Genomic DNA, 26029 nt, shown 5'->3' on the forward strand with positions numbered 1-26029 from the left:
AAATGAGAGAAAGAGAGTCGGTGTGGAGCAATGGTTAAGGCACCAGGATGGAAATTGTGTGAATTCTAGTCTTTCCTTAGGCATGAAGCTAACTGGGTGACCTTCAGCCAGTCATTCTCTCTCAGTTCCAAAAGGAGACAATGGCAAACCACTTCTGAAAAATCTTGGAAAGAAAGCTGCAAAGACAGTCACCAAACAGTCACCAGGCATGAAAACTGACTTGAGAAAGTGGGAGAGAGGGAGGAGGGAAGGGGGTAGTAAATCCCAATCATTTCTAGTTCTTCCATTTTTGCTATAAAAGAAACAAAGCCCTGGATTAGATATGTGCCTAGATGAAAGAGCAAGACTGTGTAAATAGATTTCATTCTCCATGATTGAGGGCATCAGGTCCCAAAGTATCCCAAAATATCAGCGAGTTCAACCTTCTACTTTCTTCTGACTAAATGGGAATAGAATATTTTCCTCATGGGGAACTATGGCAGTCTTCCCCAATCTGGTGCCCTCTGGATCTCAGAACCTCCCCAATCATGTGCCCTCTAGCAACCAGACCCTCCAAAGAAGAGACTTGAGATGGGAGCAGTCCAAAATTTTAGAGCTGTTTTCAAACGTACTGTGCTCAGCGAACCAATTGTTACACCAGTTGAATTCCACCACTGCTCCCTTCTATAGTCTTTGCAGCTCAAATTACCAGTTCTGTAAAAAGAAGAATCTACTATGAGTGAAAGTTTACTTTCACATTGGTAATATTCCATTCGATTGTTTCTTCCCTCTTGCTTGCTTGTTCTTCATGTGAAAGATACAAATGAAGAGACAGAGATGGGGTGAGATGGGATGGTCATTTAAGTTGCACAGTTTCCTCCCCCCCCTTCAGATTCAGAAGGTTGGTTGGTTGGTTGGTTGCGTTTATTTATAGGCCGCCCTTTTCCCTGAGGGGACTCAGGGCGGCTAACAACTTATGGGAGGGGAAGACATACAATAACATAAAAATACAATATATAACTAAGATCAAACAACATTCATTCAATATTCGGGCGGGGGCAAACTATGGTCTTTACCCCCAGGCCTGGCGGGATAGCCAGATCTTGAGGGCTGTGCGGAAGGTCTGAAGGGTGAAGGTATCAAATCCACTCTGAAGGGTGAAGGTATCAAATCCACTCTCCACATCCACATTCAGAGAACTGTGACTCTATGTACAACCTATGGAGATTAGGCTGTCACCCTTCCTCTTAATGAAATCCCAGGTGTGAGCTGAAACACAAGATTTTGCCACGAAAGCCGAACTTTGGTGCCACAGCTGTACTCTCTAATTGCCTAGACATGTCCAGTTAATCAGCATGGACTGTTCTCGCACCATCCCACTTCTGATCAGCATTCCCCAAAGCTTTTCAAAATATGACTCCCTCTCATAAGTCTTTGGATGCAGTGGGCAGATTTTTTGCAGATGATAAATGGGAATGTTGTCCCTGATCATTGTTGTGCACATGTTTTAGGCAGTCTCTCCCCAGAGTTGCTTTTTCAGCAATCGACTGCCTTTCTGGAAAATTGGACTTCCTATCTCACTGCATTTCAGAAGCTTCCCTAAATGTATGAATTAAGCTGTAATCTGTTTCACCACAAAGCCAAACCTGATCCTGGCAGCATCTCCAATACATCAACGCATTGTATATCACTTATCCCAGATTTCTGATAACACAAGATAAGTGTTTCTCTGCTGTTCTGAAAAGGGGGATGGGACATAAATGCTCACCTTTAAATGACAGCGAGTGAATTTTTTTAAAAAATTGGAAGATAAATTGGGAATACAGGTAGTCCTCGACTTAAGACCACAATTGAGACCAACATTCATTCTTTCTAGTAAGTGAGACATTTGTTAAGTGAATTTTGCCCGATTGTGTGACCTTTCTTGCCACAGGTATTAAGTGAATCATTGCAATTATTAAGTTAATAACACAGTTGTTCAGTGAATCTGGCTTCCCCATTGATTTTGCTTGTCAGAAGGTTACAAATGATACTGGAACACTGCAACCGTCATAAATATGAACCAGTTGCCAAGCTGGTTGAGAGTCGTGGTGGCACAGTGGTTAGAGTGCAGTACTGCAGGCTACTTCTGCTAACTGCCATCTGCCTGCAATTTGGCATTTCGAATCTCCCCAGGCTCAAGGTTGCCTCAGCCTTCCATCCTTCCCAGGTGGGTAAAATGAGGACCCAGATTGTTGGGGACAATATGCTGACTCTGAGCTTGTTTGGAGGTTCTAGCAGGGGAGCGCAGAGGGCTGTAAAAGCACTCTGAAGCGGTATATAAGTCTTAAGTGCCATTGCTATCTAAATTTTGATTATGTGACCGTGGGGATGCTGCAATGGTCGTAAGTCACTTTTTTCACTTTGTAACTTTGAACAGTCACTAAGCAAACTGTTGTAAGTTGAGCATACCTGTGTATACCCTTTATATATGATATAAGAACTGCCAAGGACTAATGGCTTAATTAAATTATATTTCCACTACTCTTCAAAAGCAGGCTTAATTTATTTATGTTAATAATTCTTGACTGGGACTTTTGAAGCAGGGAGTTCTTAAAAAACTATATTGGCAAGGATCCAAAATACCATATATCTGTCTATATACAAACTTGCAAACATCCAGAGCTCACATACCATCGTTCTTTACTTTTCTAATGCTCCAGGGTATGTGTTTTTTGTCAACACTAATACTGTGTACGTTTATACAAAATTCTTGTTAGGATTGGGACAAATCTCCATGTGAAGTTCCATGCTCTAGAAAATTAGCAGGGTAGGTTCAAGGTTGTGGTAGAAATACTACTGCTGACAATTCAAACCAGACTCATTTAACAATGGTGTTACTAATTTAACAACTGCAGTGATTCGTTTAACAAATCATGGCAAGAAATGACATAAAATGGGGCAAAAATCACTTAACAAATTTCTCACTTAGCAACATAAATTTTGGGCTCAATTGTGGTCATACGTTGAGGACTACCTGTAATGTTATCTTTCATCTTTCATGTTTGAGATGGAAGATTTTTTTAAACTAAAGGATACGATAGACTGAGAATGATACAACACAGACCTACGAACTAAGTCCAAACATAAAAAGTTTAGTTCTAAAGGCTGCTATAATTATTATGACATATACATAGCAAATTGGAAGAATAATGAAACATACAGAGCTAACCCAGTTGACATTTACCAGATTGGGAAAGGCTGATTGGATCTGTTTTAACTCTCCAACTCTGGGCTGTTCAGCTCCAGCAATAAGGCAGCTGTTCAGGTCATTTCTGATTGGTGCAGGTGCCTACAGACCAGTTGTGGGATTCAAAATTTTTTACTACCAGTTCTGTGTGCATGGCTTGGTGGGTGTCGCACAGGAAGGATACTGTAAAACTTCCATTCCCTCCCCACTCTGGGGGAAGGTTACTGCAAAATCCCCCCCCCCCGATCCTGATCCTCCCGATCAGCTGGGACTCGGGGGCAGAGAACAGATGGGGGCAGGGCCAGTCAGAGGTGGTATTTACCAGTTCTCCGAACTACTCAAAAGTTCCGCTACCGGTTCTCCAGAACTGGTCAGAAACTGCTAAATACCACATCTGCTACAGACCTAGGAGAAAGAATGCAGAGTTTCTGTAGCACATGCAATGACAAGAATGCTGCAGTTTTGTAAAAAAAACTTTTTAACATGAATTAAAAATCAGATCAATACGTCTTGATCACACCCTCCTAGTCACCACAGTTGCTTTTGGGCCCCACCCCATGGACACCTATGTAGAGATTGTCTCAAATATGTTTTTTCAAGAGATAAGTTGAAAAACTTGAAAGAGGAAACTTTCTACACATTCCAACAACAAGGTATTAGGACTGATATCAGTGACAAACCTTTATTTGTGCAATACAATCTATACACAATCTATGAAAATTCTCAGTCATCCAGGTCATGGTTGTCTCAAAGGTGCTTTTTCAAGAGGCATCTGGACTTTCCATTTTTTCTTTGAAGATATTTCACTTCTCATCCAAGAAGCTTCTTCAGGTCTGACTGGATGGTAGGGATGACATAGATAGACCTCCAGGTGGCCTCAATGACTCTTTAAAAGAATGCAAATGACCAGCTGTCTGCAAAGAGTATAAATCTTCCATTCCCCACCATCCAGTCAGAGCTGAAGAAGCTTCTTGGATGAAAAGCAAAGCATCTTCAAAGAAAAAATGGAAAGTCCAGATGCCTCTTGAAAAAGCACCTTTGAGGCAACCATGACCTGAATGACTGAGAATTTCCATAGATTGTGTAGAGATTGTATTGCACAAATAAAGGTTCGTCACTGATATCTGTCCTAATACCTTGTTGTTGGAATGTGTAGAATCCTAGCATGGTTAAATCTAAAGCTGGTTTCTTGGTCTGTTGTTTTGTTGTTTTAATACCAGAAGTACCTATATATTTTTAATGTTCTTTCAGCTAGGAATATGATGATGCCAATTGAAGACTGTGCTTGAGTAGCCAGTCCTTCTAAATTGAGAAGAATTAAAATAAAGGCATTCCTTTTTCTTGGTAAAGGAATTCAGGAGAGCCAGTTTGGTGGAGTAATTAAAGCCATAAAGCTAGAAAGTGGGAGACTGGGAATTCTAGTTCTGCATTAGACATGAAGTCATCTGGGTGCCGAGAGGAAAAGAGAGATGAGAAGGGATGAAATCATACTGGTAGAGGAAATGAAGCAGCTTCTTTCCCCCGCTTATCTTATTTCTTCAAAAAAGAGTTGGATAGGACTACCCGGCCTGCAAAAATCCAGATATCAATCAAATGGAAGCAGAGTTTTTGTTTTTTCATCTCTGTTGCCATCCAATGGGCATCCAGATATCCTCATCAGGCTGTGAAATTCAGCACCAGATCTGTCCTGCCATTGGGACGGCTTACCTGTGCATCCAAAAGCTCTGGGTGATTTAAGGATGTCCATGGAAAATAGTTCTGATGGGTTAAGACACTTAGATTTGATTACCAAGAAAGCAAGAAAAGATGAAAGCAACTTGTTTGGAGCAGAATTCAGATCATCTTTCTCCATCTGGATACCCTATAAACCCTACAAATGGCAAAATAACTTTGAGTGCATCTAGAAAGTGTCAGCTTGGAGAAGTGACGGTATTTCTTCAGAGCATTTCCTCCTGTCTTAATCAGTGGCAGTGGGAATTTTCAAGTTCATATTTATTAAGGAATTGGAAAATGCATTGCTAATCAGAAGAAAGACTTTAATAGCTACATTTCTAGGGAACAGAGCAATACAAATGAGCCAAGGATATGCTGCTTGAGCGATATTATTGATTCAGCCTAAAGCTGTATCTCTGCAGTAAATTTTTGAAAGTTGGACTGGCAGAATAGAAAGGGGGGGTCACTCCAGCCACAGTTTCACTCAGAATGAGAATGAACTGTTCTACCTTTATAGTTAAATAATTCACACCTTCTTTAGTGGATAGTATCTCTACACCATTAATAGAAATACTAGATATTTTGCCATTTAAGGACACCTCTGTTTTAGTCTATCTTTTAAATTGTTTTGATATTAGGAAACTACTACACTATTTATGCAGTAAGGTACACTGAGTCATGGAAGCTACCGTAAGAACAAAGCAAAAAGATTATTTCATTTTTTTAAAAAGACAAATAATCCTTCTTATTCATCTTCTACTGGCTAGAAACAATTCATTATTGAATCAAGGTTCTTCACATTTTTGTGAACTTTCCCAACTAAGGAAGTATTAAGTCTTTTGTATTGTCTAAAAGTTATCTACATATTACCTGCGCACTCCCAAGTACCAATTTACTTGGTACAATTGTCTTAGAGCTTTGAGGCTGAAAGTGAGAGAATGTTATGATTGAACACTTCTATACTTGTCTAACATTTCCTGACTCTGGAAGGCAGTATGTGTAAGATGAACAATGTAACTGGTTCTTTTTCTTCCTGTGCTGATTTGCATGTTTGACATGGTTCAATTATTCAGTCACTAAACTGGATGATGAAGTCATATCTTCATTTCCTTATCAGTTATCAGAGTTTACTTTTCATACAAAGGGGTCTGTCCCTAAAAATGAGGCAGAAATAATAAAAATTTCTAAACTTTACATTTAGCTTACAGTACAGTAGTAAACATTTGATAAAATGTTAAGGAAAGGAAAGGAAGAAAGAAGTACATGCAAAGATGTGGGTTTACTCAATTTTTTAAATTTTATTTTCTCAATTTCAGCTGTAAAGTAATAAATCGCACCTGTACTCATCCAGTTTATATTCCATTACTTATAGAAAAATAATAATATTCATCTGAGATATAGCTAAGGTAGATGCTCCTTTCCCATTCAGTTCAGATGACAGCTTTAGTGGTATTTTTTTCCTCAAGGGAAGCAAGAACTTCCCTTCCTAAAATTGAAGCCACCCAATCAGCAACAGTATGCGGGAATGCCTTGGGAGAAAGGAGGAAGATCTACAGCTTAAACAAGTCCGATAAACAAATCTGAGATGGAAAGAAGGATGGGGGCAGAGAAAATGTCTCAGACATTCCCTGGTTTTGGGAGAGTAAACTAAAGTGAGGGAGAGGGGTACTTTCCCCTCTATCTGATTACTGTTACTGTAACCATATAGGAAAGGTAGTTTCACCAGCTCATGCTTGATGCTTCTTGTCTGGAGTACCTCACTTGTGATAACTTCACAAGTCTGAAAGTACTCCACCCATGCCTTGTCTTTGTTCTCCCCAAAACATCCCTTCTGAGGCGATTTCTCCAACACGTCGCTCCTTTGGACTGAGACTTTGTTTATCACACCATTGTCTGGGCTTCCTCCTGGTTATTCCCACATACAATAACCTGTCATTCTGTCTTGTAACACCGCACTCATTTTTAGATGGAGCGATGCTTAAAATCAAGAGGGAGCAAGTGAGGATGTGTTTGTCTTCCCTTTTCTTCCTGACACCACACTAAAAAGTACAGAACAAAAGAGTTCAGCCCATATTTTACAGGTAGCCACAGCCATTAGTTGCATCAGAGCTATTCCCCAACAATAACTAACTTTAGCCTAAATAACTAGAGGGACAGACCATCTTCATATTGTCTTGATTAGAAAGACTCAGCTTCGCTTCCTACTTTGTAAGAAGATGTACAGCACTCTGTTTCTCTAATGGCAAGCAGCTTACCAATGAGAAAATGAAATAGGGAACAAAGTCCAGGTGAAAAATGTCTTCTTGTATTTTTGGCCTATGGCTGGGCCTCCTTCCTCGGCTGATGTCTTTCCTTCGCTATTCATATTGTGCTGGCCTTCCTGAACCCATGCCAACATCTAATAACCGTTTTCCCTGTTCCAGGAAGAAATGTTACCAGGAAAGATGACTGTATTTCTTTTTGTGAAGAGAGGAACCACTTTCAGATAGCAAATAGGAGTTTTTGCATAAAGGTTTTTGCATAGATTTTTCATACATAGTGTTTGTACAGCTTTGCTATGATCAAAACGAAGTATTATTCAAACACCTGAAAGGAAAATACTGAAAGAAGGAGAGAGGTTGACACTTACAGTAGCTACAAGATGTGAAATTACAGTTTGTCTAAATTGGTTGAGGATCCCTAGCCTTCCAAATGACACATAGATTTTTTATTTTTTAGCCAGCTTCAGGAATGGATATTTTTGGGCCTATAACAGTACCATACCAGTGTTGGAACACAGGATTCCAACAGCTTCCAGGAGTGAACTAAGAATTTGGAATCAGCAGCTGGCATAAAACCCAAAAATAAAAAATGATTTCTTTCCCTCTGCTTTGGTAATCTGAAAGCACTTCTTCCTGGCCTCGTTATACAAATATAAGTATTTTATTAAAAGGACTATTTCCCTTGTATGGATTTAACCGCGAATAGGTACATGAGCCGTGCTTTTGTCATTATTTTTACAGCAATTTTGGGACATATTTGATAATTATACCCAATTTTTTAAAGTTTCAGGATTTTTTTAAAAAAGAAAGAAAACAGAGGGAGGGAGGGAAGGAAGGAATGAAATTGAGGCTTCCTCGCTATTTTCTTGTATTGAAATTTCACTATCTATATTAATTTTCAGGCTCCAGGATTTTATTATGTCATGATACATGTGATGTCACTTACTTCCTCAGTTTTCCATTTGGAACCCTCCCATGCTTTCTCACAGCTTCTTTTAATCCGATCTGTCTCAAGGCATCCAGTGATTTAGGCCTCTTCCTCTGGCAAGAGTACTCAGTTGGGCAAATCATAAAGCAGCAGCCTGACTGGCAATTTGATAGAGAAGATGAGAAAATACTGCTGTGATGTTGGCTGACATTTATGACTGTACATGGTGAACTGACTGCTTAGTACTTTGATATAGTATCCTTGGATTTCATTCAGCAAAGTTGTTAAGTGTTACCAGTTGCAAAATGAGGATGTGGATCAGGATTTGCAGCATATGTATTTACTATTCTGCAAAGATGCCTGAGGTCTTTGCATCCCCTTCCCCTCCCTCCCTCCTCCCACTTGCTCTCTCTCTCTCTCTCTCTCTCACACACACACACACACACACACACACACACACACACACACACTACTGAGCACAAACCTACTTTGTGTGAAGCAAGATTTTAGAAGAATTGAAGGAGCTTGCTTATGAATCCATTGTCAGGTGTTTACTGAACAATCATTTCCAAGCAAATTTTTCTAGTCATAGGAGAATCACATTGTTGGCTTCACTTTTTAGAAAACAGGTCAAGAAGCTATAAGATATGGTAGTTAACATGTTCTTTACCTATAAAAAAATCAAAAGCCAAACAGAGGTCCTAAACTAAGATGACCAGATTTTCAGATTGATAAAGAGGGACACCTTTGATCAGGGGGGGGGGGGGTTGATTAAAAATTTTATACGGAGCAACAAAATTTTTCATACAACACAAAAATAGTATTGTAATATTTTTTTTATTTCAACATAACTACAATTTACAAATATAAATTGTACCTGTTGCCAAACATCAAAATTTTGATCACATAACCATGAGGATGCTGCAACGGTCGCTAAGTGTGAAAATGGTCGCTAAGTGTGAAAAATGGTCATCAGTCACTTTTTTCAATGCCATTGTAACTTTGGTCACTATACCATCTTTCTTGCCACAGTTCTTAAGTGAATAACTGCAGCTGGTATTTTGTATTTTGGATAGAATCTTTTTTTAAATAGTCTAAGACAATTTAAAAAAAGAATCCACACAGAATAAAACTATTTTAAAAAATCCTATGCACAATAAATAAAATATTATTTTAAAATACATTAAAAAAATAAAAGAAAAAAACCCAGCTCACTTACCAGCAGGCTTGCACTCCAAGTCAATCCAGAATGATGTAGATGTTAATACAAAGAACTGAGCAAATTAAAATGGTGAAATTAGTCCCAGGGAAATATTTTTCAAAGAAAAATATTTCACCATTTTTCCCACACGAACCGACCTCCAACCTCCGTGCCCCTCCCCTCTGGGAAATCCAGGAAGGAACACTCGCTACTTTTCTAGCCAAAGTATTTCCTGAAGCTCTATGGTACTGGGTCATCTTTTCTTATAAAATGAGGTAAAAGGGGTGCGGGGGGTCCGTTTTGTTGCTTTAACATTTTAATATCTTCAATGAAAGTACTGAGACAGAGAGAGAGAGGTTAGACAGAGTGTCTTTTGTCTTGCCCCGGTTAGGATTTCTTAAGCAAATCTACTGGGCTTTCAACATGAAGCCAGAAAATCGAGACTTTTTTAAAACGCCCCGGGACATGGGACAAGTTGTTAGAAATTGTGGCTGTCCCGCCGAAATCGGGACATCTGGTCACCTTATCCTTAACAATTCTTTCAGTACATTGCTTTCTGCAGCTTCTTTAAAGATAGGATATATTTCCAGAAACAATTACTACTTTTCAATTATTTTCATTTGTGTGGCATTCCTAGAATCAATCAACTTAATGTGACCAAAATATTTATTTATGAATTCCTAATAAATTGAACCCATCAAACATACTGGTGATGTTTTGTTAGGCATGAAACAGAATAATTATATTCAGAGCCAAATATGATCTTTCTACTGAGAAACTCTTTGCAACTTGGGTGCGGTGCCCAAGGTTGATGGCCTATAAGTCACTCCACCTATCAAATATTTACTCTGCAAATATACAATAAGTCCTGATTGAGGAACTATTTTCTGTAAGGCATTTTTAAAATAGAGAAATCAGTCTTGGGGATAATGATTAAAATGTTAATTTCTTTTGTCTGATATGAATGATTAGTTTTTATTTTTTTTTGTCTTTCATGATCACCTTTCACAATAAGACTGAAGAAATTGCATGCTGTGATTTAAGTTTGATGGGTATCTCTTGGGCATTCTTTTAAGACCAGCTATTCCAGTGGTGTCAACTTGCGTCGTCACTGCGTCTAGACATGATGTATCACAACTTTTCCCCCTTTGCTAAACTGGGGATGGGCATGGCCAGCGTGTGACACATCCAGCCCGCAGGACGCAAGTTTGACAACCCAGAGCTATTCAAAAACATTTTGTTAGGAATTCCCAAGCAGACAGCTGTATTTGTGTTTTTTAAGCACTTTGATCTGTGTCAATTTGGAGGCCCAGTCCAAAAATCCATTAGGTGCCAATTTTTCTGAAGAACCGTGATTCTTGATTATCACAGTGATGGGTGGCTGTGTGGAAATTCTGTCTGTAATTGCTTACATTCTGCAGGAATATGAAAGTTTCAGCACTTGATTAATTAAATGTTGTGTCTTTTTTTTTTATAGTATTATGAGATCATTTTTGCCCTCCCCAGTCCCCAGGAGCACTCTGGAAGCCTCCTAAAGGCTCTACACAGCCATTTTGGTGAAGGGGGCAGGGTTTCGGGAGGCAAAAATGCTGTATTCAGTGTAAAAGACGCACCCAGATTTTCAACCTCTCTTTTGAGGAAAAAAGGTGCTTATTATACTCCGAAAAATATGGTAATAACTGCAGTGATTCACTTAACAACTATGGTAAGAAAGGTCATAAAATGGGCACAACTCTCTTAACCACTGTCTTGCTTAACAATGGACATTTTGGGCTCAATCGTGGCTATAAGTTGAAGACTATCTATAATAACCTAGCCCATTTAATTCAGAAATCTGACCATGGCATTCTGTCTCTGATTACCATCTGCTTTTAAACATTTAGAGTTAAATCAGACCAGATTATCTGGTTATTATTTATTCACTGGTTTGGAGTTTTAGTTATGACACTGTTTCTAAAAATTGCTGATAAAGCAGTATAACTAACAGTTCAATATTTTTAAACACTTGGAAATAGGGCACTAAATATCTGGAAGCAGGGAAGCTAGAAGCTAGAAATCACTACTTAATACAATAAAAGTGTTGAGCTTATAGGGACACACATCTGGTTTTATTGAATGGCTGAGCAGAATTTAGTGCTTAATGACCAGATAAAGAAAAATTACCACCCCCTGAAGTGTAAGGTGAAATATGAAACTTTTGACTAATTTATTATCTCACAGCCCAATTTCCTACTTTTACAAGGTTTATTGTCTAACCACATATCATTCCAAATCAGCTTAATATATCAGTTACAGCAGAAATAACAGTCTTGAATTTTGGAACTAAAGTACTATTTTTGGAAACAGTAGAATTAGGCAAGTCTTTCAAGACTGCCTCTTTTCTTATAAACCAAGGAACTTATGAAATCTCTCAGCTAAAAAGAAGCATTGCTGTCAGCTTTTGCCCTTCTTAGAAATCTGGTAGAATATAAATAACTCCTTCACCGCACAGACTCAACCAGTCTGCTTAAAGAAACTTTCATAGTCTCACATAATGTATCTTTATTTTCATTTAACCATCTCAGTGGATCAGGGTCTTTTTCTTTTCTTCCTTCACGGTTGCATTTGTTTCATTCATTCAGTTGAATGAATATTGGAAAGAAATTAGGTAAAAGGCCCATCTGTCCATAGGAGATAATTGCAACCAGCCCCAAAGAAAGATTTATTTCAACCTGTACTTACAGCCCTACAATAAGCACTTGAATCAGGTGATGGATAGGTGACAATGAAGGACAATTGGACTCCTCATTCCCTCTCTTACTGCTAAAGTACTTTCCTCCTGGTCAAGCAGCCCATCCTCAAAACAACAACCTGCCAGGTTTCACAGTTCCATTCCTTTCCCTTCAGGCTATGTGAGAACCCATCCTGCTCCAAGCTTTCAAGGCTGATAAAATTAAACAATTAAGGCAAACTCTTTAATTTCACAACACATGGACAGACTTCGACATAGTTTCATCTGGGGAACTGTGACGATCCTAGACTAAGCTAAGTTCAAAAATTGGTACAGAAGCCTGGTACCAGGGGTGAAATTCATCAGGTTCTGACAGGTACTAGAGAACCAGTAGCGGAAATTTTGAGTAATTCATAGAACCAGCAAATACCACCTCTGGCTGGCCCCAGAGTGGGGTGGAAACGAAGATTTTGCACTATCCTTCCTCCAGGAATAGGGAGGGAATGGGGATTTTGCAGTATCCTTCCCCTGCCATACCCACCAAGTGGAACTACCATCACAAAACCGCAGTAATTTTTTTTTTTAATTTCACCATTGCCTGGTACTCTGGCAAATTGGCCATCAATGGTCACATAGACGTAAACTTTATCTACATACCATTCAAAAAACGACAATCAATAAGCCAAAAACAATGGTGGAAGATCAAAACACCTCCCCCCCCACTAGTAATCAACACCCAGATGAGCAGAGATAAATGCCAAGGTTAACATCAGACCAATAAACAAGAAGTAAATAATATCCCAATCAAGGAACTAATGAATAAGCTAACAGTAAACAGACCTATGAAAAAACCTCCAAAACCGTTCCTCCTAAACTGATAGGGCAAGTCACTAAAATATAGAACAAGAGCAGACCCCACTCTCTTCCAGCACTGATGATGTTATCTAGTTTGGGTAATGGAAAGAAAACAATCTAGGCATAAGTCTTTAAGACTCAGTGGTTGGAAATGAAACTTGGGAGACTGGCAAGGCAAAATTGATCACAGTTCTTGTTTCCTTTAAGCAGACCATGACTTTTCTACTACACTCTGGATATAGGTCTATTTGCCAGTCTCTTGGGAAAAGTTCAGCTGGTCCCTATCTTGTCCAGTTGTCAAAGAACAGTTTAAGATCCTGTTCAGCTAGGCAGGATAACAACTGCTCCCGGACCCATCTACTTTTTAATTGAATTTTGTTTTAAATACTTAAGCAGCATACTTTTTATTGTAGTTTATTTTATTGAATTGTTTTTCAGTTTTTGCTTTTGTATACTGTTCTGGGACGTTCCCCATTCTTCATGGGAGAAAGAGCCATGTAGTAATAAAATAAACAAAAGTATTTACCTAAGATATTACCTTCTGACAAGAAAAAGCATGGAAATACACACAAACATTCACAGAGTGTTAACATTTGGTGTACCTGTGCATTACTGCTCAATATCTTAATCCCCCAGAAAGCAATTTTCTCAGGAAATGCCAATAGTTACAAGGTACAAACTTCATCCAGGAAGCAGTTTCTTTACATACATTTCAACATCTATCTGCTTAAAAATTTCCACATTCAAAGAATTGGTCACACTAGGACCCACTCAGGTGACACCCACCATCCCCATGACTCTTTATCAAGCCAGGAGGGGCATGGATCTAGAGGGCCAGTGACTGAGTTCACAGTCCTATGTTTATTGCTGAATTACTGCAAAATCTCAATTACTGTCCAAAAGCCATGGCATTATGGTGTACCAACATTATGGTGCCTGGAAGGATGGAACATGTTCAGAAAATTCATACTTTGGAAAAGTAGATTCTAGCGCAATCACAGCATAGCATCAGTTAAAGAAAAATTAAGAATCTTGAAGTTAGTTTACTGCGTGCACTAGATCATGGTTACAAACGTCTCCAATGCATAACCTCCTCATTAGAAAAGAATTCAGTATCAGGTCCGATATTCTAAGGCAGTCGGTCTCAACCTTCCTAATGTCGTGACCTTTTAATACAGTTCCTCATGTGGTGACCCACAACCATAAAATTATTTTATGTTTTCCGTATTTTTTTGAAAATATGTGTTTTCCGATGGTCTTAGGCGACCCCTGTGAAAAGGTCATGTGACCCCCAAAGGGGTCACGACCCACAGGTTGAGAACCGCTGTTCTAAGGAGTAACAAATCCTCCATATACCATTTATTCAAAGTGCAAAATAATATAGGTAGAAGCTAAATAAAGAAATAGCCAAAGACCCCTAAAAATAGTCATTTTCTGCCTCTTCAGGATTGTCCACATAAACTAGTAGTTTTCTCAATGATTTTCCTTACTCTTAAAAAGCGTTGTTCATTTTCAGTTATTCTAAATGTATTTAAATGCCATCCATACATCCTGTTTGACTGTGATTTTATCCATTTATTGAGGGCAACATTTCCTTTGAGTTGAACTCAACTCTTTGTAACACAAAAAATGTTTCACGAGAGCTGTGTTGACTCTGTTTCTTTAAGAAATCATTTCTAATAAAGAATTAGACTTTTGGACAAAGACATTATCTTGGGAATAATATGCCCTCATAGATATTACCACACCACTTGCTCATTTAGCTTTTGAGAAATAAATATCTTGCTCTGGTAGAGAACATTGAGGACATGTTAAGCTTGGAGTCTGTTCCCTTTGGATGATAACACTACATTTTGTTGTTCTCATGCTTATTTTTGCTTAGAGTCAAGCAATGGGTGGGTTTCCATTTTTTTTACTACCAGTTTTCTCATGCGCTCATGTGCATACGCTCATTCTCTGACAAGCACCTCATACTGCTGAGGAAATGCTATTGTACTTTTCCCCCTTGTTTCTATTTTTTTGGAGAATAATTTAACTCCTTACATATATATATATTGAACACAACTTTTGCATTTAACACACAGAGAGGATAAGTTTAGACTGGGAGTGGTTTTTTTGTCCTCAAGTCTTAACAGCTGAACCTTAAGACATGTTAACATTATGTGTGACTGGCTATTCTGTGATCTCATTTGGTTTGTTCTTCATTTTATCCTTCTGCAACATGAGTTTTCTGCTCTGGTCTCGGCCTATTATGGGGATACCACACGTGGCATTTGTGTCAGTAGGGAATTTCTTCAGCAAATTTTCAACACAGAAACACTTAACTTCCAGTTCTACTGTAGCATTAATTAAAACACTGATGATAGTTTTTCAGGATTAACATTACAGCTTGAGGCAGCTGTTTCCCATCCTGCCTCCAGGATCCTCGTCTCTCCCCTCTACTCTAGATTATGCGGTTTCTAAAACATATAAAACAGGGGTGTCAAACTCAAGGCCCACAGGCCAGATCTTGCACATAGGGTGCTTAGATTTGGCCTTTGGATACAGTAAAGGATTGGCCATGGTGCCTCTGCCAGTGAAAATGGAGTTCAGGAGGGCCACCCATAGGCCTCCTGGGGTCCATTTCTGGTCATGATGGCCTCCTGCAGCCCTGTGCTAGTGAAAACGGGAGCTTGGGAAGGCCATATGCGGCCCTCCCTGACTCAGCTTTTACTGGCAGAGGGCTGCAGGAGGCCACTGTGGTGGAAATGGAGCCTTGATGAGTGACGTTGAGCTGGCCAACCCAGACCATGCCTACCTGCCCCCCCCCACAAGGTCAAACGCAACTCTGATGCAGCCCTCAGTGAAATTGAGTTTGACACCCCTGGTATAAGATAACTAATGGCACAGCACAGGGACAGTGATTGGTGTCTTAAATTGTTTGTGACTTTCTTATGTTATATATGCCTGCCTATATAAAAATATAAATTAGGTAATGTGTTGTGCTTAAAAGATTGGAATTAAACAGAGGCTGGGGTCAGCTCTGAAATTTTTTTTAAAAGAATCCAAGCCCCTTTCATAAGAAAAGGAAGGAAAATGTTATGATTTCAAATTTTGGAAATTAAAGACCAGTACCACTACAACAGAGGAGCTATGAACTGATTAATAGCACTGCTAAATTAGAGCTATTAAAATATGCAAAAAAATAAAATAAATCCCTTGGTTAGAATTTATGTAATGGTTTTTAATTCTTCTACTCAGTCTTGAATTAAAGCATAATAAAACACCTATACTTTTTCTTTCTCAGCATGTTTCTATGTATGTGATTTTACTTAATGCAGATAGAAAGATGTATTGGAGAGATTTAATTACCCTATTGAATGAAACATTCGGGAAATTTTAATTTTAAAATTTAATTTTAAAAAGGCATATTCTCCTTCTCTTGATCTTATGACAGTTGAGGAAATACTCTAAATGGGAGCCTTCCAAGACCTCTTATTGGGAGGTCAACCACTGGTTTGCACTTGTTCAAATTCTGCCATTTCTCTTAAAGCTGTGGCTTGTCTTATATGTTTTACATTCATTACTTTACATTAATTTTCTCTAGACAAAATAAAGTGTTGTACTACATTGCAGCCTCACTGTTAGGAATGAAGATAGAGGGGACAGCACAGGAAGACCGACACACACTAGCAAACTGGAGAGTATCCAGGTCATCGAAGAGTGGTAAGTTTTTCAATTGTATTGTCTGGGGAAAGTGCTGAGGTTCATTTCTACTTGTTTAGCGACTATATTCCAATTCAGTTTTTAAATAAAATGGTCATAAGTGAACACATGACACACACATACACACACACACACACACACAGAGGATGAAAGGAGGAAGAGGAAGGAAATGGGGGGGGAGAGAAAGAGAGAGATGCTAGGGAGATCCCAAGTTGCTGTTGTCTCATTTAGATAAAGTTATCTCAATTTCATCTTAAGGAGACACAAGCAACCTGGGATTATGTCCTATGGCTGACCTGTTTATTCACCTTTTCTGTCCCCTCAAAAGTGGGAGAGCTGGCTTACATCAACTGCAGTCTCACTTCCTGAGCTACTTTTCTCCATGGCAAAGTGTTTTCTTAAGAAATGCTAATGGGAAGTTAACAAGCTTGTCTGGTGCACCAATTGCGGCCCTATTTGGATTGGGAGGCACTTCAAACGGTTACTCACGCCTTTGTCACCTCAAGGCTGGATTATTGCAACGCGCTCTACATGGGGCTACCCTTGAAAAGCATTTGGAGACTGCAGTTAGTCCAGACTGCAGCCGCGCGAGTGATATTGGGTGCACCGAGGTACACCCACGTTACACCTGTCCTCCGCGAGCTGCACTGGCTACCAATTGGTCTCCGGACGCAATTCAAGGTGTTGGTTATCACCTTTAAAGCCCTACATGACTTAGGGCCAGAGTACCTTCGAGACCGCCTACTGCCACATACCTCCCAGCGGCCAGTAAGATCCCACAGATTGGGCCTCCTTCAGATGCCGTCAGCCAGACAGTGTCGGCTGGCAGGCCCCCGGAGGAGAGCCTTCTCTGTGGCTGCTCCGACTCTTTGGAATCAGCTACCCCCAGAGATCCGGACCATAACCACTCTCATGGCCTTCAGGAAAGCTGTAAAAACTTGGCTGTTCCGGCAGGCCTTGGGCTGTTGATCTCACTGTTGAGGTCCAACCCCGATTAGAATGAATGTATGAGGTGTGGCTATTTTAAACCATTTTCTTTCGTTATGTGTTCGTTATGTGTCTTTTTTTTCTCTCTTTATTTTTGTAAGCCGCCTGGAGTCCTTCGGGATTGGGCAGAATATAAATGTGGTTAATTAAATTAAATTAAGCTGAGCTCTGTGACCTTAATTAGTTGATTAGAACATTCCTGCCTTCCACTGCTGCCTGAAACTGATAAGGCCTTAATCAGTTTTACACTGAAGGCTCTTGTTGTCATTAATGGACACACTGGTTAGAAAATGATTTTTTATTACTGTTTATTACCAAATAGTCACTACCTAAAGTAGTTGCTAAATGAGGAGTGGCTGTATGCCTTATCTGATCTTAAATCCACAGAGATTTTTCTATGCATGTGCATAAATAAGAAAAGCTCATATAAAATTGCCTTACGTAACTGAAATGCCCCAAACCAAAATAAGCTTTTTTCCCATAACAATGAAAAAGCAATTAAGGCATAGAAGAGAACATATATACTTTCCATACATACAATTATATATGATTGTTTGTATATAGCTTACTTTAAAATAGCCAATAAGAATGGAGGAAGTGTCTAAAATTCAGAGATTTTATTTAATGGAACTTACGAGTTTTTCAGGTGAGATTTTGGGAAGGCAGGAAGCATTTGTATTACTCTTGTAGTAAAACAAAAGTGTCAATATTTTCTCCTCATATAGAGAATTGCTCATCATTTCCTCCATTAAATTATAACAATTCTCATTTTGGTGCATTTACTCCTAATTTGTGTTTATGGGCATAATTCTGAAATATTTAACAATATTAATATCCCGGTGATGCATTTTTCAATCGTAGGTGCTTTTTTTTAAAGCCACTTTTCTTAAAGTGGAATTGTTCTCTGTTTACAATTTTCATTCCTAGTTTTCTCTGGCTTTGTTCTCTATCACAGTGCCATCTTGTGGTCAAAGTATGTTTCTGTAATACTGTGTCTAATTTCAAAGCAGTTCCCTGTTATCTACTGCCAAGGATTCATTTTTTGATCCTTTATAGTATTTGGATAATGTATGTCTCCACACAAATAGATGGTAATATACCAGGGGTGGGTTGCTGCCAGTTTTATTACCAGTTCACAACCCACGTGCAATGCGCGCTGCATGCAAGTGCACTGTTCAATGTAAATTGTTCTTCGTGCCCAGAACAATTTACCGTTAACTGCCCATGTGCGACTAAAAACCAAAATGGCAGCGGCCCAGTGGCGGCAAGGGAACCAGGGACATGGCAGGCCTGGGTCTCTGCCGGTTCTGCAACCCACGCCTGATTTCCACTACATGTTCAGCCGAATCGGGAGCAACCCACCTCTGTAATATAATTTTCAAATGCATTCATACATATGTCAGAAGTCCTGATGTAAGTGTGTGCATGGGTGCATGTGCACATGTGTGTGTAAAGCCCCAAATCAAGCTTGATGCATCCTTGCTATTTTCTTGACAGCAATAAGAAACTGATTCTCCCATGCCTCCTTTCAGGTTATTCTAACTTCTCAGTTTAAGTTACATGCCTGTAATTCCATTGTAAGCTCTCATCCAAGTATGAACCAGAGTCAACCTCGTTTAGTTTCTAAATCCAAACAAAAGTTAGGCAATTATTGCCACCTACTACTGTGAGACATTTTTTATAGACTGCATATCACAGCATAAATTACTAACTAAAGGAGAAGGGGATGTCAGAGACAGTTAGATAATATCATCAACACAATGAACATGAATTTAGGCAAATTTTGAGAGACAGTGGAGGACACGGGGCGCTGGGCTGGCATGCTATGGTCCATGGTGTCTCAAAGAGTCAGACACAACTTAGCGACTGAACAACAATTCTGTCTTCTTTATTGCCAGTTTATCAGGAGAGTTACCATATTTTTCGGAGTATAAGATACACCTTTTTTTCCTCTAAAAAGAGACTGAAAATCTGTGTCTTATACATCGAATACAGCATTTTTTTGCCTCCTGAAGCCCCTCCCCTTCACCAAAATGGCTGTACATAGCCTTATGGAGGCTTTCAGACAGCTCTTGGGGGCTGGGGAGGGCAGAAATGAGCAAAAAATGGGCCATTTTTGCCTTCCCCCCCAGTCCCCAGCAGCACTCTATAAGCCTCCATAAGGCTATGCATGCAATTCTTTTGACCAAAAAATGGCCCGGTTTTGCGAAAAACGGGCCATTTTTTGCTCATTTTTGCCCCCCACCCCCCCAGGAGCATTCTGCAAGCCCCCCTCCCCAAGGCTATTCATGCCTTTTTTTGGAAAGAAATGGGCCCGCTTTCATGAAAAACAGGTCTTTTGGGGAAGTTTGCAGAGTGCAAAACCTTTTTCCCCGGAAAGCTGTTTAGTTAGAGTGATTGATGAGAATTACATTGGTCAAGTGCTGTCCCAGCAGAAACAAACTTTTAGGTGCTACAGGTCAGTGATTTCCTTCTCCAGCACATGGATAAATACACCTGGAAACATCTACCTACCTATTACTCTCTCTCTCCCCTACCTACCTACTGTATTTTTCTCTCTCCCTCTACCTACCTACCTTATATATCTACCTACCTACTCTCTCTCTCCCCCTATCTTTCTACTGTATTTCTCTCTCTCTATTTTTCTCTCTCTATCCCTCTACCTACCAACCTACCTACTCTCTCTCTCCCTACCTACCTAACTACTGTATTTATATATATATATATCCCTTTATCTATCTACCTACCTAACTACTCTCTCTCTCTCTCTCTCTCTCTCTCTCTCTCTCTCTCTCTCTCTCTCTCTCTCTCTCTCTCCTCCTTCCCTCCCTCCCTCCCTCCCTACTGTATTTCTCTCTCTTTCTCTCACTCTCTATTCCTCTATCTACCTTCCTACTTTTTTAAAAAAATGCCTCTTCAAAACCTGGGTGTGTCATACTCCGGTGCGTCTTATACTCCAAAAAATACAATATTTGAGCTTCAAGTTTTTTTCTTAGAATGTTTTAAAAGTTAAAAAAAAGATTTGCATCTTGTTATATAGATATTTTGCACACAGTTTTCCTAATGTATATAAACATCAATTTCTGAAATATTTATTTAAAAACACACAAAGTGTCCCGCTTGTCCTTTGACACTTCAATTCTGCAAAGAAAAACTTTAAAAATGCTTTAAAAAACTTTAAAACTTTAAACTATTTATAAAAGATATATCTGCAGCATCCATTTGCATACTTTTGGAAATATTTTTTTGAACAGATTTTTGATCTGGGAATCATAAAGCCAGTAAGCTATTTTATGTGATGCATAAAAGCATCCAAGTTCAGAAACTCATCAGGGAATAATAAATAATAGTGTGCTTTGATGTCAGTATACCATTATAAAGTCTGATAGGAACAAAGCATACAAATTTGCTCCCAATAGAATAAATAATACTTGTTTTATATATCTTTTAAGTTCACCTGTCCCTATTAATTGATCTGTGATATTTTTTAATTCCAATAATTCCACTGCTAACCAAGGATAGCAATAATTGGCCAATAGGTGCCAATAAACAGAATAAACCGTACATTATTTAAAGATTTGCAATCTATATTTGGATTATAAAATTGATTTTAAAAACATGAAATCCATAAGTATATAAAAATATATAATGAATATTATCAAACATAGAGTAAAAATAATGCCCATCATCAATCTTTCTACTTCTTTTAATTATAAAAGCTATATTTTCTCCCTAAATAAAAGGAAGATGTTTTATTTTTCATTAAAAGCCAAGATAAACAGATCAAAGCAGAGGGACACATTAAAAGATATTTGTTACAAAAACAATGACTGAAGCATTTAGCATTAAGGAATTTCTCATCATTCCATCATGAATTCAATTGGGAATTAATCCAGGACTTTCTTGGTCGCAGTAGTAGATCTCTCTCAGGACAAATGGTAGCTGGAAAGGATCAGTGAGTCTATAAACCACACAATATGAACTAAGCCGTAAGTTGCATAGATATGATTTATAGACTGGGTACAACTTTTCGAGTTGTCTTGAACCACACATTGGTTTTTTCTTCACTGTTTCCATTATGGGTATTAAAGCTAATCTGAATAGGATTTCAGGTGCCTGTGCACAATAATGTTTTAAGTTAGTATTCCAAGCATAGCCTAAAATGCTTAATTTGAGGATGAAGTGGTGGCTCTCTTCCTGTTTTGTCTTCTGTATTCTGGAAACATTTACAATTTTTCACCTCAAAAGAAATACATGCTAATTGAGTATCATTCAAGCCAGTAATACTAAATAAAGAGAAGCATGGGAATGCTGGGGTCAATATAAAAAAGAAGCATTGCATGTTAAAAATTCATTATCTAACAAGCATTTTTGATAGCTCACTGGGATTTCTCTTTCCATTGTTATTTTCCTTCCTTCCTTCCTCTGCCAACTCTTTCTACCATGTATTCTTGCTGAAAAGAAGTAAAAGGCAACCCACGAGGCCAAAACATTATCCATTCCAAGCAGCCTTATAATGTTTCATTGGTGCATTCTTGAAAGAGAATTTGTGATTACACTTGAACATTGATGCCAATGCAGGAGCAATTTCACTGATTAGATGCAAATTTATTTTGGTGGGCTTTGACTCATAATTCACAGCATGTGGAGCATCTTTCCTGCACAGTCTATTATTTTTTAATCCAGTTGGAAGAAAGAGAAATCACTTTCAGAGCCTCTTCAAAAAAAAGTTAGAAGGTGGTTCAGGTATGAGTCCTGCATTTCACTGTAAAGTCTTCCAGTGCTGTTTTTTGACTCCCTGTGTCTATTAAATTCCAAAGAAATACATTAGCAGGTGTCTTGTGTTTTTGGCAGTCAGGCATGTTGCGAAGTGGTGGAAAACTAGCTAATAAGAAGTAAAAACAACAATAATCAGTACCGACATATTCTACTGCCTTACAACAATAAAGTAAACTCAAAAATGCAACTATAAGAAATTTAAGGATAGTGAGGTATAGTGGTGAAGACATTGGACTGGCAACAGAGAAATCTAGAGTCTTATGCAGAAGTGGGGAATGATGGCCCTTTTATGACTTGTGGACTTCAACTCCCAGAATTCCTGAGCAAGCAACAGTGGCTCAGGAATTCTGGGAGTTGAAGTCCACAAGTCATAAAAAGGCTATGATTCCCCACCTCTGGTCTAGTGCATTCTCAGCCATAGAAATTCTGAGAATGACTTTGGGCCAGCCACCATCGCACTTAGCCCAATCTATCTTTCACAGGGTGATTCTTGTGGGGAAAAATTAGGAAGAAGGAATGCTTCGAAGGTCTTGAGTTCCTGAACAAGAGGCAGTGAGATGCTTCACAATAAACATTTGGTTGGAAAAGATACTTTGGGGAAATTCGAAGACATTTCAGGCTAGTTTTATTATTATTAAACAAAATCCAATGGAAAATAAAATACATTCAGTGAGGTTGTAGACTACACAGAGTGGCCCAGGAGAATTCTATCTAGAGAAACAAGCTAGTTGTAACTGGCTTAAACAATATGGCTTCTTCAGGTGTCAGGGTTCAACGCTATGCCTACTTCATTGGGGTAAATCCCATTAAACACTATAAGACCAGCTGCAAATCAAACCACTGTATGGGAATATTTATATTTTTCTGACACTTTGGGGTGTTGTCTTTGTGATTGTTATTTTTTTACAGCCAAAATCCCACCGCTGATGAAATTCTATCCTGGGCTCAGAATTTTGACAAGATGATGAAAACACCAGCCGGTAGAAATATTTTCAGAGAATTTCTCCGAACAGAATATAGCGAAGAGAACCTCCTATTCTGGTTAGCATGTGAAGACCTGAAAAAAGAACAGAACAAGGATGCTATTGAAGAAAAAGCCAGACTTATATATGAAGACTACATCTCTATACTATCGCCAAAAGAGGTACTCTTTTACCAAAGAATATTGGATATTCACAAGGCTCTGTTTGCATGTACAGTATAATACATTTAGAATATTTCTCACCACCAGAAATCTCTGTCAGAAAATGTTACCATATGATGGATAGTAGGGGGTGGTATAATGAATAAATTGTTGGGATAATCCTAGATGTTAAGATAAATTCTAATCTACCTTCAGCCATGGTAGCATGTTTGTATGTTCGTGCGTGTGTGTTTGTGTTCATGTATGTGTGTTTGTGTCTGTGTATTTATATTTAAATTGTATTAAATTGCAATGGATCCAGAATTTCCATGAGCAAAACTCTGAAGTAAGGATAAGGGATTTTCAGTTAATCCTTCCTCCATCTGCCTCCATCCCCAGAAAACATGACTTCTCATCCTTCCATTTCTTCCAACAGGAGGCATTCTTGATTTTTTTCTACACGTGACAAGAAATTCTGGATCCAAAAATTCAGATGGATTTATTCTATAGTAAAAGTATTTAGGAGTGCATGCTTACATTTTTAACATAATTTCCTCTCAAATTCATTAAGAAACTACTTTGTTCTTTGTTTATTGTAGCATAGCATTAATTACTTACATTTATGTCTCTAGAGATTGTCAATCATCCAAGTTATTGTTATCCCAGAGATGCTTTTCCAAAAGGCAACTTGATTGGGGCTTTTTTCTTTGAAAAGATTTCACTTGTCATCCAAGAATCTTCTTGTTAGAACTGAAGAAGTTTCTTGGATGAGAAGTAAAACACTTTCAAAGAAAAAAAACAAGAAAGTCCAGTTCCCTTTGGGAAAAGCACCTTTGGGATACTTATGTTAACATTAAACATCCGTAGCAAATTTAACTTTCACATTTCAGAATCCTTGTTTTCAAATGAATATTAGTGTATTGTTTCAGTTATGATTTCAGTGAAATTTTTAAAACCTAAAGTATGGTATTTGGTACCAAGGCAAATCTAAACATTTTCCCAATTAAAGATTCGATGGTAATTTGATTTTAGTGCCAATATGGTTTCTACATGTGTCCTGGACCTAAAGAATATTATATTTAACATCAGTGTTGTAATGACATTAGACTAAGGCAAATATCTCTAGTCCAGACAAGTTAAATTTATAGATTTAATTTTGGTTTCATTGATTTGATGACACCCTGGGGAATACATATGGCATACCAGTGGTAATTGGGTTTGTGAAGATCATTCTTTATAGGTAAAGTCCCAGTAAGTCCAGTTGTACTTAATCTAAAAATATGCTGATTGATCTGCATAAGTTCTTCAAGGTGAACATTTCATTGTCTTTTCCTCTCCTCCTTAGGTTAGCTTAGATTCACGGGTGCGAGAAGTGATCAACAGAAATTTGTTGAACCCCAACTCTCACATGTATGAAGATGCTCAACTTCAAATCTACACATTAATGCACAGAGACTCTTTTCCTAGGTTTTTGAACTCTCAGATCTATAAATCTCTTCTCGAAAGTACAAGGAGTTCTACTTCTGAGACTTAAAAATAATTTGGGGGTTTGAAATCTTGATTTAGCTCTTGGGGAATGGGTGGGGTAAGGACTATTAGGATGAAGACAGACGTAAAATTTTTAAAGCAACAGGGCTGCTCTGGAAGCACCTTCACTGCATTTAGTCCAAAATGTACCCTTCCCCTCCAGAGTCAAGCTCTGGAAAAACCCGGTACTGCCCCTTGCAGCAGAAGCCGGCTGTGCATGGTGCTGATTTGCTGAAGCCCCACCCTCATGATGTCACTAAGAAACCTCCCCTGCAATAGCTGGAACAATTTTGCACTTTAAGAAGAGTTTCCTTTTTAAATGGAGAAAGCAGGAAATGAACAGACAAATAGTCTAACGTTCATCTGGCCTTTTGTTTTGGGTGGACAGGGGTAGAGAAAGTGACAAGACTGGAAAGCGTGCAAGTTTTTCAATTGATTGTCATTGCCATTTCAGCTGCCACTTCTGATGGAAAGATGGGCTCAACCAGAGCTGAGGGATGAACTGAAAGCTCTCTTTTTATATTACATCTGTCTTCACCTTAGTAGTTCAATTACACCTGGAACTGAGTTCCTGGAGAACTACAGTTTGGCATGACTCTGGCTACTGTGAAGACAACAAATACTCACAAAGGTCTTTGTCTACATTTATCAAGGTCTATCATTCTTGATTTTGGAAGGGAGGGAAAGTAGATTTGCCAAATCATACTTATTCAAATACTTTTACACCTGCAGTTAAGATTACAATGATGTTCTTGTCGTTTTAATAAAGAGTTACCTGTATATCCTTACACTCCATGTGCAAAGCAAAACTGCTTCACTTTATCACTTAGTTGTTGCAATATTTAATCCAACAACATAAATTATATCTATATTTAAGAACATTGTGTGCAATATGGTCTTATGGTACACACATAAGGATTATTGGAGTGAACCAGAAAACAACCTGACTTGGGTTTAGTAATGTTGTTCCCTATGTTCTGTGGAGAAAAACCCATTGCTATGTAAGACAGACAACATTTCTATGTAAGAAAA

At 38.6% G+C, this 26029-nt stretch overlaps 1 protein-coding gene across 4 annotated transcripts in view; it reads left to right on the forward strand.

Moving 5' to 3' along the window:
• The window catches only part of RGS17 (regulator of G protein signaling 17), a 74238-nt gene extending 48807 nt beyond the window's left edge, over positions 1-25431 (forward strand). For 3 of the 4 annotated variants that reach the window (XM_087718273.1, XM_087718272.1, XM_087718274.1), the window contains exons 3-5: positions 16492-16581; positions 23257-23491; positions 24816-25431. In XM_087718273.1, the coding sequence (XP_087574399.1) occupies positions 16492-16581; positions 23257-23491; positions 24816-25004 (514 nt within the window). In that variant the 3' untranslated portion in view covers positions 25005-25431. The remainder of the gene's footprint in view (positions 1-16491; positions 16582-23256; positions 23492-24815) is intronic. The other variant, XM_087718275.1, reaches the window with a different exon arrangement.
• Positions 25432-26029: the final 598 nt, after the last annotated feature.

Source organism: Thamnophis sirtalis, unplaced genomic scaffold, assembly GCF_051295495.1.
Source record: "Thamnophis sirtalis isolate CommonGarterSnake01/CBP01778 unplaced genomic scaffold, rThaSir2_p1.2 scaffold_6, whole genome shotgun sequence".
In the NCBI taxonomy this organism is placed as follows: Eukaryota; Metazoa; Chordata; class Lepidosauria; order Squamata; family Natricidae; genus Thamnophis; species Thamnophis sirtalis.